Source organism: Nymphaea colorata, unplaced genomic scaffold, assembly GCF_008831285.2.
Source record: "Nymphaea colorata isolate Beijing-Zhang1983 unplaced genomic scaffold, ASM883128v2 scaffold0160, whole genome shotgun sequence".
In the NCBI taxonomy this organism is placed as follows: Eukaryota; Viridiplantae; Streptophyta; class Magnoliopsida; order Nymphaeales; family Nymphaeaceae; genus Nymphaea; species Nymphaea colorata.
The window spans coordinates 30,951-44,422 of NW_022204666.1; the positions used below are offsets into that span (position 1 = coordinate 30,951).

The following is a 13,472-nucleotide window of genomic DNA, read 5'->3' on the forward strand; positions in this document are numbered from 1 at the left end:
TCAGATACAACTCGATTCCAAGATTAGCAATTACAATTATTTTGTTGTTCTGGGTTCCACATTTTTTTGTCTTTTCACATGATGTAGTCCTATCTTCTTGTAGGTGGGAACCCTTGAATTGAACCTAATGAAACAATCTAATGAAAAACCAGATTAGTTCAATCCATTATAGTTGCATCATGAATTTTGACTGCTCCAACTATGTTCACTTTCCCTTATCGAATACTATTTGCTATTGTACTGTCCAAACAACCCCTCTTATTGGAAGGGGTTAGAACGAAAATACCTTTTTCTACTTCTACAACCACGAAAACTCCTTTCCAGATTTTGCATTCAATTGTGGGAATATGATAATTTCATTCATGAATTATTAGATAAGATAGATTAATTAAATATAAATAAAAAATAAAAGCCATCGAGTCACCTTTACCAAGATCTTCAGCCTATCCCAAAACCGGTAAAACATTATATTACAAGTAATTTTCTATTCTATTGAATGACACCTGCTTAGGCCTATACAAGGAACAAGAAAGGAAGAAAGGAATTCTGTACTATTTTTTTTCGATGCTGATTGAAACAACATTGCTGTGTCAGAGGAAAGATAGCTATACTGATTCGGTATACTCTAAATACACCCTTGGTACAATATTGACGATCTCACAAAGATTGGATATCAGTATTTCTCCATTTACTGATCTCTATCTTTCACGAAATCGATCCCCCTTTGACTGTAATATTGGAGCTCAGCATGTCTGGAAGTACGGGAGAACGCGCTTTTGCTGATATTATTACCAGTATTCGATACTGGGTTATTCATAGCATTACTATACCTTCCCTATTCATTGCAGGTTGGTCATTCGTCAGCACGGGTTTAGCTTACGACGTGTTTGGAAGCCCTCGACCCAACGAATATTTCACAGAAAGCAGACAAGGGATTCCATTAATAACTGGCCGTTTCGATTCATTGGAACAACTCGATGAATTTAGTCGATCCTTTTAGGAGGCCTTAATGACCATAGATAGAACCTATCCAATTTTCACAGTGAGATGGTTGGCTGTTCACGGACTAGCTGTACCTACCGTTTTTTTCTTGGGGTCAATATCAGCAATGCAGTTCATCCAACGATAAAATAAATCAATCTAATCCGAATTAATTATAGAGCTACGACACAATCAAATCCGAACGAACAAAACGTTGAATTGAATCGTACCAGTCTCTACTGGGGGTTATTACTCATTTTTGTACTTGCTGTTTTATTTTCCAATTATTTCTTCAATTGAGAGAAAGAAAGGAAATTCTCTTATCTCATTCGGAAGGATATCATACCCATAACTATCCATGACTGTTTATGTCTATAGCATGACCACTTGATGAAATGGGAGGGAAGTGAGGTAAATGGCCGATACTACTGGAAGGATTCCTCTTTGGCTGATAGGTACTGTAACTGGTATTCTTGTGATCGGTTTAATCGGCGTTTTCTTCTACGGATCATATTCCGGATTGGGATCATCCCTGTAATAATCGGATGAACCGTACTGTAGACATGAAAGAGTAAGAACTCAACAGGACCTGACCCCTCCTTATATGGATTTGAGGTCCTGTTGAGTTCTTACTCTTCGACCAAGACCTTGACCCATTCCATAAGAGGTGGAAATTCATCCAGTCAACACAATCATAATATATACATGTATTAGATTTTTCTAAATGAAAAATGGTTGATTGGCCCCGATGAAATTACTACATTCCTTAATTTTTTATAATGTTTTTGAAATGTTGAATCCACTGATTGATTCATAGTATCTATAGATATAGTGTGGACTTTTCCGAAGTAAGAATAAAGTAAAGAAAGAAGGATCTTTTGAATGACATAAATAATATGGATTTCTACAGATGAAACACCTTACAAATCATTCCTATACTAAACTAATTGGAAACTAGGAAACTATAGAAAAATAAAGTTTGAACTGTCACTTTGATGTGAGTGATGAGATCAGATAATAAGGTATAATAAGATAATCAAATTAATAAGGATTTTGATATGCCCGAAAACCCAAGATTTCCACTTTTTGACCCGGAATTAGAACATGAAAATCTTTTTAAGCGAGTCTTTTTTCTTTTTATAAGTTCATTGAAAATTATAAGTTCATTGCAAAAATTCCATTTGCTCAATGGAGTTTCTCTTGCCCCTCTTTTTTTATCCCCCATACTTCTCTTCTTTCTTATGAATTCAAAGAGGTTCCGATAAACCCGCAATTCATATTTATTTGATTTGACGAATGAGACCCAGAACCTTTATTATTTCGACGCAACGAAAGAGCGGAAAATTACTTTTCTTTCTTTGTAGAAAGAAGATTTGGGAGACGAGTAATCTTTCCTGGAGCCTTCCTTTTTTCTTCATTTATCCTGCTTTCTACCCCTGCTTCCCACTTATGCGTTTATTAGATATAGAATCTAAAAGTATTGAGGCATTACGTGCCATTTACCATGTGGCAATAAGAAACCTGGCATAATCACACTAAACTAAATTTTGTAAATTTTGATCCAATCATCTTCTTTTGCAATTCCATACTATTGCTATTTTCTAATCTGGAATACAAGTCATCTCCGATATCTCGAAATAGTATAATAAAAAGCAAGCAAAAAGGGGCTTTCCATGATTTTTGACCGCGCATACACATAATATAATTGCGATCAAAAAAAATTCAGCTTTTTTACCAGCTCTATGTTGAGGAATCCGTGGATCTAGAAATTCATTTCGGCTAATTGAACCTTCTCAAATTGTTTCTTTTTAAGAACCAAAAAGATTTGCGCCAGAATAACAGATGCTAAGAAGAACAAAAGGCCTTGGATACGCAATGGATCTTGAAGTACTATTTCTGCATCGCCTTGACCAAAACCACCTACATTGGGATTACTTGTTAATGGCTGATCAAGCTTGATGTATTCACCTTCAGAAACAAGAAGTTCTGGTCCTGGAGGTATAATATCAACCGTTTCGTGTCCATTCGATGCATCAGATATGGTTATTTCATATCCACCTTTCTTTTCTTTACGTACTATTTTACTTACTATCCCTGCTGCTGAAGCATTATAGACTGTATTGTTACTCTTGCTCCCATCAGGATAAATCTGACCCCTTCCCCTGTTCCCACCTACATATATAGGATATTTTAAGAAGTGAACCTCTTTCTTAGTAGCGGGATCTGGAGAAAGGATGGGAAAGACGATTTCACTATATTTCTGACCAGGAACAGGGCCCACCACAAGAATGTTTTTTTATTAGGACGATAACTCTGAAAAGACAGATTACCCATCTTTTCTTTCATCTCGGGAGAAATACGATCGGGGGGAGCTAATTCAAATCCTTCGGGTAAAATGAGAACAGCCCCTACATTCAAACCTCCCTTTTTACCATTAGCAAGAACCTGTTTCAGTTGCATATCGTAGGGGATTCTAACAACTGCCTCAAATACAGTATCAGGAAGCACAGCTTGTGGAACCTCAATATCCACGGGCTTGTTAGCCAGGTGGCAATTAGCGCATACAATACGCCCAGTTGCTTCTCGCGGATTTTCATAACTCTGCTGCGCAAAAATGGGATATGCATTTGAAATAGATGCCCGAGTCATTACATATATCATCATCGATACAGAAATGCATCGAGTCATCTGTTCCTTTACCCAAGAAAAAGTATTTCTATTTTTTGCATGGTCTAATCATTGATCCCGGAAATTTCTACAATAAATTAGGTAGGGAGTCAGTATAGTTCCCTATCCCCGATTCTGCCATTGTATGGAATACAGAAGTAATCTAATCCCCTCGACGAGTCAAAGCATAAAGAATGAGTAAGATTTTGAATGGTTTGTTTATATACAAAGTGACATTACAATTTTCTTTATGTTATCAGATTAAATCAGTTCTTCACTCATTCAGTGAATGATAAATCACTACAAGTGAAGGAGATACACGGTTTAAATAATGAAAGATCCAATATTTCAAAATTGTATCTAGAATGACCGGAAAGGTAGAAACGAGACCGGATATAATTTTATCATTCTGAACAAATCCAAAATCTTTGTAGAACGAACCAATCATTAGTTCCCAAGCGTGGGGCGAATGGAATCCAATACATAAATCGGTTAATAAGAGAATGGAAAAAGCTTTTATTGTGTCGCTTAAGTTATAGAGGAATTCCTGAACCCAAGAATTCAGAGTGATAAGTTCTTCATTACCCAGAATAGAATAAGCACTTAGAATAGCGAAACAGGTTATATTTGTCGAGAAATGCAAAATAATATGTATATGATCTTGATTGTGCATTCTTACCAATTGTATCGTTTCTTTGTGGATTCCTATACGAAGCTTTTGTATATGTGTCTCCGGATACTCCTTTATCATTTCGTCCAACAAGAAAAGTTCTTCTAATTTGATGAATCCTTCTAGAATGTTCTTTTCTTGAATATCATTCAAAAAAGTTTCGGATTGGCTGGTATTCCACCAATTAGTCACCCAAGGTTCCATACTTTTATTAAATGAGAGAGAAATTCCCCAAGGCAGAAATACGATAGATGCAAGATATGGTAGGGGATTCAATGCTTTCTTTTTCGTCACTTCCAATCCGTGAATTGTTAATGAACCTGATTCATTTGTTGACTATGTCTGATATTTGTATGATGTATGAAGCACGAGTTCTATAACGAGGTATGGAACCTATGGATCTATTTTCCATTGTGTAATTTGTTTAGTCCTTGTCTCCAGAAATGGAATAAGGGTTAATTTATTTCGAATGCGGAGGTAATGAAATAGTGGCCCCAGACATCTCAATCGGTCAAATTCGGATCAATTGCATGTTCATTTGGTCTTTTTGATGAATGCCAGAAAGAAGCACTTGAAGTAACAAACATGAATATTATTCGTATTTCGAGAAAAACTCTTTTGTTATATCAATCAATTATTTCGAATTGTTTCACTGATTATCCACATCCCAGGAATAATCGAGGGGATAATTCTGAAAAATACCGATGATGAAATCCGAAATAGTCGGCAAAACGGGAGTGGTTCTAAAAAATCCAATTGTTTGGTCATCAAGAAACAAGCATTAAGAAAGATGAATAAAAAGAAAGGTGACAAAAGAGGGATAATTTACTGGGTATGATCCATCTTATCTTCATCTATTCTTATCTTCATCTATATATAATGTAATGTATTGATTCGAAATATTGGTCCTAAAATCCTAAAATATGGATTCTGTACTCTGACCTGATATATGTGATGAATACATACTTATGAAACTTGTTAATAATATGAAAATGAAAGAATTCAGTGGAATTTCATACGCATGAAAAATAGTTTTGATGGACTAAAATCACTTCATGGTATGATTGTTCCATAAGTCCACCTGCTCCATGGTACGCAGGACATGGTATTTCCATCGGGATGTGGGAAATAGGATTTAACTAAATGTTTTCATCAAAGGAGCGAAACATCAGTTATAGTTATATTAAAAGAAAAAAAGAAAAAGGGATTCTTGGGTTCCCTCCCTCTCCCTCGTGACGAGGAGCACTCATTCCTCGATTTCTTTGTTTCATTTCAAAATACTTCAATTGGTACGCGCAAAAAATAGGCCGATTCGGCAGCTTTTTGTTCAATTTCTCGTGGAGTTAAATTCTCATCGGTACGCGTCAATGGAATGTCTCCCCGGCCCCCAATTTCCATATAAAGGACACGGCGAGGAAAAAGACCCTCTTTCACTTCTATTCTGATCGAACGGATATCTCTTATACGGAATCGAAAGAAGATGCGACGATTTCTTCCAGGAAATCCCCAACGAAAAATACACACTATTCCTTCTTTTCTATCGAATTTGTCATAACCGCTACCTACACTCCACAAAATTGTGCACCACAAATAGGAGCTAATGAATAGACCCGCGATACCGTAGAAACACATTACGATCCCTTGTGGAAAAAAAACGATTTGCTGAGATGGGAATAAGGATATCAGATTCCTACCAAAATAACTGGAAGTTCCAACCAATAAAAATCCTAGTGAACCTAAAAAAAGGATACAGGCCCAGCAGAAGTTACTTATTTTTCTAGAACCCGTTATAAGTTCTATCCATATATGTTCTGATCGCCAATTCATACTAGATTAGATCGAGTTTCATTCTATTGGAATTGAGAGAATCATCAAAATGAGTTTTTTGGCTCCCAAAGTAACTTTCATCCGCTAATACTATCACGATGTAAATCATCAATCAGGATTCATTCATCAAATCAGTTAGATAGAACTAACATCTCCACCCATTCAAACTAGCATCACCCTCATTCATATGATCTAGATATATCTATTTACATATCATTATCATACATAATATATATTCCAGATATCCGATCGACCCGTTGAAATAAAAGTCGAGCTATAGATGCATAAACATGGATTGATCCATATGATCATCTATTTACATTTGTGGTTTGTGTCCGAAGTCCGAAGCCGCATGTCGTACCATTCCCATTAAATGAAATGAAAATCTGTATTATGATCCAAAGATTGAAATAAATTGATGAGATTGGAGCCCATCATATCTAGACAATCTTGTTTTTTTGAACATGGAAAAATAAAGAAACCATTGCAATTGCCGGAAATAATAGGCCTACTAAAGGCACAAAAATAGAGGGTAAGTTGAGATCTGTCATAGAATCGGTGCCTCGGTGTATTTAATTGATACTTCTCTTTGTTATAAAGATATCTATTATAATTATATATTATAATTATAAGTATATTAATATAATATTCTAAGTTATTAGAATATGAGTGCAAAGAATGTGGATCTAAACTAAATAGAAATTAGTGTACTTACCCATCCTTTTCCGGGAAATATATGTATGAGAAGAGAATCTTATTATTCTTATTCCTCCCTTATGTTTCTAAACAAATTTCTTCTCAAGGATTCGTTATAATTTGATCCAACAAGGATTCATATTACAAATGTATGATTCTCGGGAGATATAGAAGTGTTGCATATTGATTTCTATATCTTAGTTAGGTTGGAACATTTGATATGTAACAAGGGGAAGGGGGCTTTTTTGGATTTCTCTAATTTGGATTTCTCCGAAGGAAAAAGACACTACTTTGATCTTTTATCCTGCTCTGTTGCTAAAGGGTCCGTCCCTGATCTGATTACTCATTAGTAAAGGTAGGATAAAAGAAAAGATGGATCTGGAGAAAAAATCCTCTGAAACTTCTGATTCTTACTACTTCACTACAATTACAAATTGTCTTTATGCCAGCAAAGAAAGCTCCATCCTTGCTACTTCAATTCTGATAAACGAAATGAACTACTTTTTTGCCTACAAATAACTAAATCTATCGCTCTACTACTTTTTTGACTTGAATTTCTTTGGTTCAAGTTCAAGGGCGGGGAAAGAACCCATGGAACTGAAATAACTCACTCGGAACACCTTTTAAAAGATTACGCGGTACGATTGGATCAAATAAACCCTTATTGAATAAATACTCCGCTACTTGTGAACCCTCAGGTACTGTCTTCTTCAATGTTTGTTCAATTACTCTTTTACCCGCGAATGCAATGTAAGCATTGGGTTCGGCAATAATGATATCTCCCAACATACCAAAACTGGCTGTCACTCCACCAGTTGTAGGGGATGTAAGGATTGATACATAGAATAATTTTTTATTTGATTGATAATTGTATAAAGCGGAAGATATTTTAGCCATTTGCATCAAGCTCAAACTTCCTTCTTGCATGCGCGCTCCTCCAGAAGCACACACCATAATAACTGGGAGAGATCTATCAGTAGCATACTCGATCAAACGTGTAATTTTCTCGCCTACTACGGATCCCATACTACCCCCCATGAACTTAAAATCCATAACACCAATTGCTATAGGAATACCATTGAGTTTGCCTATGCCTGTTTGAACAGCCTCAGCCAAACCCGTCTCTATTTGATAAGAATTGATACGATCCCTATAAGGGTCCTCCTCAGAATGAAATTCAATAGGGTCCATAGAGACCATGTTTTCATCCATAGGGGCCCAAGTGCCTGGATCAATCAAAAGTTCGATTCTATCTGAGCTACTCATTTTCAAGTGGTATCCACATTGTTCACAAATATTCATTTTTGAACTAAAAAATTTCTTATAATTTAATCCATAACAATTTTCACATTGAACCCATAAATGTCTGTATCTTTTATTTCTATCTAAATCATTATGTCTTCCGAAATCACTGTCACTAACACCACTAGTTTTTAGATTGGAGCTCCCACGGTCACTACCCCTTTCACTATCGCTACAAATGTAACTATAAATGTAATTGTCACTTGAATTGTTGCTACCATTTGGAATGCAACTATCCATATTGGTTTCAGAACGAATATAACTGTCAATGCAACTATTTATGTGACTCTTCCAACTATGCCTAGTATCATACACGTAATGATCATAATAGCGATTGTAACTCTTAGACCCATTATTTAGATTCAGATAACTAGAAAATAAACTTTCTAGTTCACCCAGAAAGTAACTATCAGTGTCAATCTCAAAAATCTGATTTTCAATATCGAAATATATGGAATAACTGTCACCATTACTATCCCTAACCCAAAAAGTCTCACCAGAGATGAGACTCCAAACGTCCTTGACACCGCCCAAGTTGAGTAAATAATCAACATTACTGCAACTATAACTGCCCCTACCACTCCAACTATTAACGTTTTTCTCACTATCATTTATAATGGGTTCTTCACTCCCGCTGGTATTTCCAATAGGGCCAAGACTCGCACTTAGTCCACACCTGCGCCCTAAATCCTCATTAGACAACATTGAATTTAACCACCATTTTTCCATAAAGCCCCTCCGCCTCCTGTTTGGAAATACAATACAATATATGAATAGTCATTCGCTGAATAATCTACTATTTCATTTCCGATCGGAATAAGCATATGGATCCAATTCTTAGGATTATTATCTCATACTCTAATACTAATAATAAGAAGTGAGTATTGAAAGAAATGATTCCTTTTTTGTCTTATGGAAGCCGGAGTATCACTCACTACACTATCACTATATATGATATAATGGAATCTTTTCTTCACTTCAATAATAAATTAAATAAAGATCAATTAAAACAGAGGTTTTTCTCCCATGTCGTAGACAAATACTCATTAGAAAGATAGAAAGAAAGATCTGTTCCCTCCTCTGAATAATTTTTGTATATATTATGAATATTAGTTTCTATTGAAACATGGAACGAAAAGGACAATATACGGGATGAGTAGAAGGAGTTGTGACCCTTAGCTTGATCTATAGTCCACAACTAGAGAGAATATCAAATGATCCGCCAATCCCGAGGATCCATGGGTTCATTATGGATCCAACAATAGAAAGATTGAACTCTTTAGTTTTAAAGAGAAGATTTTAATTTTAGATCTTGCTTGCATACTGCATAGCATACGTATGTACATATTGATATATGCAAATACATAGGAGCCTTATTCTTTAGTTGGTTCGGCTCAATCCTTTTATTTAGTAAAAGATTGGGCCGAGTTTAATTTTAATTGGTGGAACGAACGGGAATCCGAATCACTGAATTACAAGACATCCATTGCTTCGAATTCAAATTTGATCTCTTTCCATACCTCACAAGCAGCAGCCAGTTCAGGACTCCATTTGCTAGCTTCACGAATAATTTCATTACCTTCACGAGCAAGATCACGTCCCTCATTACGAGCTTGTACACACGCTTCTAAAGCTACCCTATTAGCTACTGCACCAGGTGCATTCCCCCAAGGGTGTCCCAAAGTTCCTCCACCGAACTGTAGCACGGAATCATCCCCAAATATCTCGGTCAGGGCAGGCATATGCCAAACGTGAATACCCCCTGAAGCCACGGGCAGAACACCTGGCATAGATACCCAATCTTGAGTGAAATAAATACCGCGACTCCGGTCTTTTTCAATAAAATCATCACGTAGTAAATCAACAAAGCCCAAAGTGACATCTCGTTCCCCTTCCAGTTTACCTACTACGGTACCAGAGTGAATATGATCCCCCCCAGACATACGCAACGCTTTAGCTAGTACACGGAAGTGAATACCATGATTCCTCTGTCTATCAATAACTGCATGCATTGCGCGGTGGATGTGAAGAAGTAGGCCATTGTCTCGGCAATAATGAGCCAAGCTAGTATTTGCGGTGAATCCCCCTGTTAAGTAGTCATGCATTACGATAGGAACTCCCAACTCTCGGGCACATACCGCCCTTTTGATCATTTCTTCGGATGTACCTGCAGTAGCATTCAAGTAATGTCCTTTAATTTCACCTGTTTCGGCCTGCGCTTTATAAATAGCTTCGGCGCAAAATAAGAAACGGTCTCTCCAACGCATAAACGGTTGGGAGTTCACGTTTTCATCATCCTTGGTAAAATCAAGTCCACCACGGAGACACTCATAAACCGCTCTCCCATAGTTCTTTGCGGATAACCCCAATTTTGGTTTAATAGTACATCCCAATAGGGGACGACCATACTTGTTCAATTTATCTCTCTCAACTTGGATTCCATGAGGTGGGCCCTGGAAAGTTTTAGAATAAGCAGGAGGAATTCTCAGATCCTCCAGACGTAGAGCTCGTAGGGCTTTGAACCCAAATACATTACCCACAATGGAAGTAAACATGTTAGTAACAGAACCTTCTTCAAAAAGGTCCAAAGGATAAGCTACATAAGCAATATATTGATTTTCCTCCCCAGCAACAGGCTCGATGTGGTAGCATCGTCCTTTGTAACGATCAAGGCTGGTAAGTCCATCGGTCCACACAGTTGTCCATGTACCAGTGGAAGATTCGGCAGCCACCGCAGCTCCTGCTTCCTCAGGCGGAACTCCAGGTTGAGGAGTTACTCGGAATGCTGCCAAGATATCAGTAGCAAGGGTTTCATAATCAGGAGTGTAATAAGTCAATCTGTAATCTTTAACACCAGCTTTGAATCCAACACTTGCTTTAGTTTCTGTTTTTGGTGACATAAGTTCCTCCCCACAACTCATGAATTAAGAATTCTCACAACAACCGGGGTCTACTCGACATGGATTAGGCGTGAATGAAACCTTTCACAGCAATCCCTGACAAAATTCTCAACTAATATCAACTAATTAGAAATTGAAATGCTTCATTAGTGGACCATAGTATTTGATTCGTCAAATGTATCATTATTGTATACTGTTTCATATGTATGGCGCAACCCAACCCCTTTTTCTCAAGTTCCTAATTGGTCTCCTTCTGCTTTTTTTCGTTTTTTTATCTATTTTATCTACTAAACAAACCAATTAATATAATAAAAAATTGACTCTTGACAGTGATATATGTTGTATATGTATATCGTATATGTGAAAAAATATACAGAATACAAAATGGAAAGAAGACTAGGCGAAAATAAAAAAATAAGGAAGATCAGCGGATGAGATATCAATAATGACTCATAAATCAAGTTCGGGTTCGAATTCCATACATTATATATATCCATATATATATAATTCTAGATGGGATTGTTTCTCTTTCTAATGATAGATAAATGAAAGACTTCCTCATGATCCTTATTTACCTACTCGTACTCGATATTTCGAATATCGATTGGGTTGGGTGAACTTGAAAATTCATTCATTGAATCAAATCAGTAAGCGATTGAATTGGATTCGATTGAATAGTACCAACAAAATCGAGCGCTAACTCCCATTTCTTATTGAATTAACCGATCAACTTGCTATCGTACATTTTCGGTTCGGTAATATTCGCAAAAACTTTAGACATAGTTCAGTTTTTTATGAGAACAAATCCTACTACTTCTGGTCTCGGAGTTTCAACACTTGTGGAAAAAAATCAGGGACGTATCGCTCAAATCATTGGTCCAGTACTGGATGTAGCTTTTTCCCCGGGGAAGATGCCTAATATTTACAACTCTTTGGTAGTTAAGGGTCGAGATACCGCAGGTCAGGAAATTAATGTGACTTGTGAGGTACAGCAATTATTAGGAAATAATCGAGTTAGAGCTGTAGCTATGAGTGCTACAGATGGGCTGACGAGAGGAATGGAAGTGATTGACACGGGAGCTCCTCTAAGTGTTCCAGTCGGTGGAGCCACTCTAGGACGAATTTTCAATGTTCTTGGAGAACCTGTTGATAATTTAGGTCCTGTAGATACTCGCACAACATCTCCTATTCATAGACCCGCACCCGCTTTTACACAATTAGATACAAAATTATCAATCTTTGAAACGGGCATTAAAGTGGTGGATCTTTTAGCGCCTTATCGGCGTGGGGGAAAAATCGGACTATTCGGGGGAGCCGGAGTGGGTAAAACAGTACTCATCATGGAATTAATCAACAACATTGCCAAAGCTCATGGGGTGTATCCGTATTCGGCGGAGTAGGAGAACGCACTCGTGAAGGAAATGATCTTTACATGGAAATGAAAGAATCCGGGGTGATTAATGAAGAAAATATGCAGAATCTAAAGTAGCTCTAGTATATGGACAGATGAATGAACCCCCGGGAGCTCGTATGAGAGTCGGTTTGACTGCCCTAACCATGGCGGAATATTTCCGTGATGTTAATGAACAAGACGTACTTCTATTTATTGACAATATCTTTCGCTTCGTTCAAGCGGGGTCAGAAGTATCTGCCTTATTAGGTAGAATGCCTTCCGCCGTGGGTTATCAGCCTACCCTGAGTACAGAAATGGTTCTTTGCAAGAAAGAATTACTTCTACTAAAGAGGATCTATAACTTCCATTCAAGCAGTTTATGTACCTGCGGACGATTGACTGATCCTGCTCCTGCCACGACATTTGCACATTTAGATGCTACTACCGTACTATCAAGAGGATTAGCTGCCAAAGGTATCTATCCAGCAGTAGATCCTTTAGATTCAACGTCAACTATGCTCCAACCTCGGATTGTTGGCGAAGAACATTACGAAACTGCGCAAAGAGTTAAGCAAACTTTACAACGTTACAAAGAACTTCAGGACATTATAGCTATTCTTGGACTGGACGAATTATCCGAAGAGATCGTTTAACCGTAGCAAGAGCGCGAAAAATTGAACGTTCTTATCACAACCCTCTTCGTAGCAGAAGTATTTACTGGTTCTCCAGGAAATATGTTGGTCTCGCAGAAACAATTAGGGGGTTTCAACTGATCCTTTCCGGAGAATTAGATAGTTTTCCCGAGCAGGCCTTTTATTTGGTAAGTAATATCGATGAAGCTACCGCGAAGGCTATGAACTTAGAAAGTAGAGAGCAAATTGAAGAAATGACCCTAAATCTTTGTGTACTGACTCCTAATAGAATTATTTGGGATTCAGAAGTGAAAGAAATCATTTTATCTACTAATAGTGGCCAAATCGGCGTATTACCAAACCACGCCCCTGTTGCCACGGCCGTAGATATTGGTATTTTAAGA

The 13,472-nt window shown here is 37.3% G+C and overlaps 2 protein-coding genes and 2 pseudogenes across 2 annotated transcripts; 1 reads left to right on the top strand and 3 right to left on the bottom strand.

Annotated features, from left to right (window-relative positions):
- Window positions 1-2,091: 2,091 nt before the first annotated feature.
- On the bottom strand, window positions 2,092-6,864 carry LOC126409393 (cytochrome f-like; annotated as a pseudogene).
- LOC126409398 (acetyl-coenzyme A carboxylase carboxyl transferase subunit beta, chloroplastic) lies at window positions 3,682-9,023 on the bottom strand. Its single transcript, XM_050075410.1, has one exon. The coding sequence runs from the start codon at window positions 8,870-8,872 to the stop codon at window positions 7,412-7,414; it is 1,461 nt and encodes a 486-aa protein (XP_049931367.1). The 5' UTR covers window positions 8,873-9,023; the 3' UTR covers window positions 3,682-7,411.
- A 122-nt stretch (window positions 9,024-9,145) lies between these two features.
- On the bottom strand, window positions 9,146-11,316 carry LOC126409399 (ribulose bisphosphate carboxylase large chain). The gene has a single exon (XM_050075411.1). It carries the CDS (start codon window positions 11,062-11,064, stop codon window positions 9,616-9,618), a length of 1,449 nt encoding a protein of 482 aa, XP_049931368.1. The 5' UTR covers window positions 11,065-11,316; the 3' UTR covers window positions 9,146-9,615.
- A 444-nt stretch (window positions 11,317-11,760) lies between these two features.
- On the top strand, window positions 11,761-13,461 carry LOC126409394 (ATP synthase subunit beta, chloroplastic-like; annotated as a pseudogene).
- Window positions 13,462-13,472: the final 11 nt, after the last annotated feature.

Coding starts and splice junctions, on each gene's coding strand:
- LOC126409399 (XM_050075411.1), bottom strand. CDS start 11,064: ATGAGTTGTGGGGAGGAACTTATGTCACCAAAAACAGAAACTAAAGCA.
- LOC126409398 (XM_050075410.1), bottom strand. CDS start 8,872: ATGGAAAAATGGTGGTTAAATTCAATGTTGTCTAATGAGGATTTAGGG.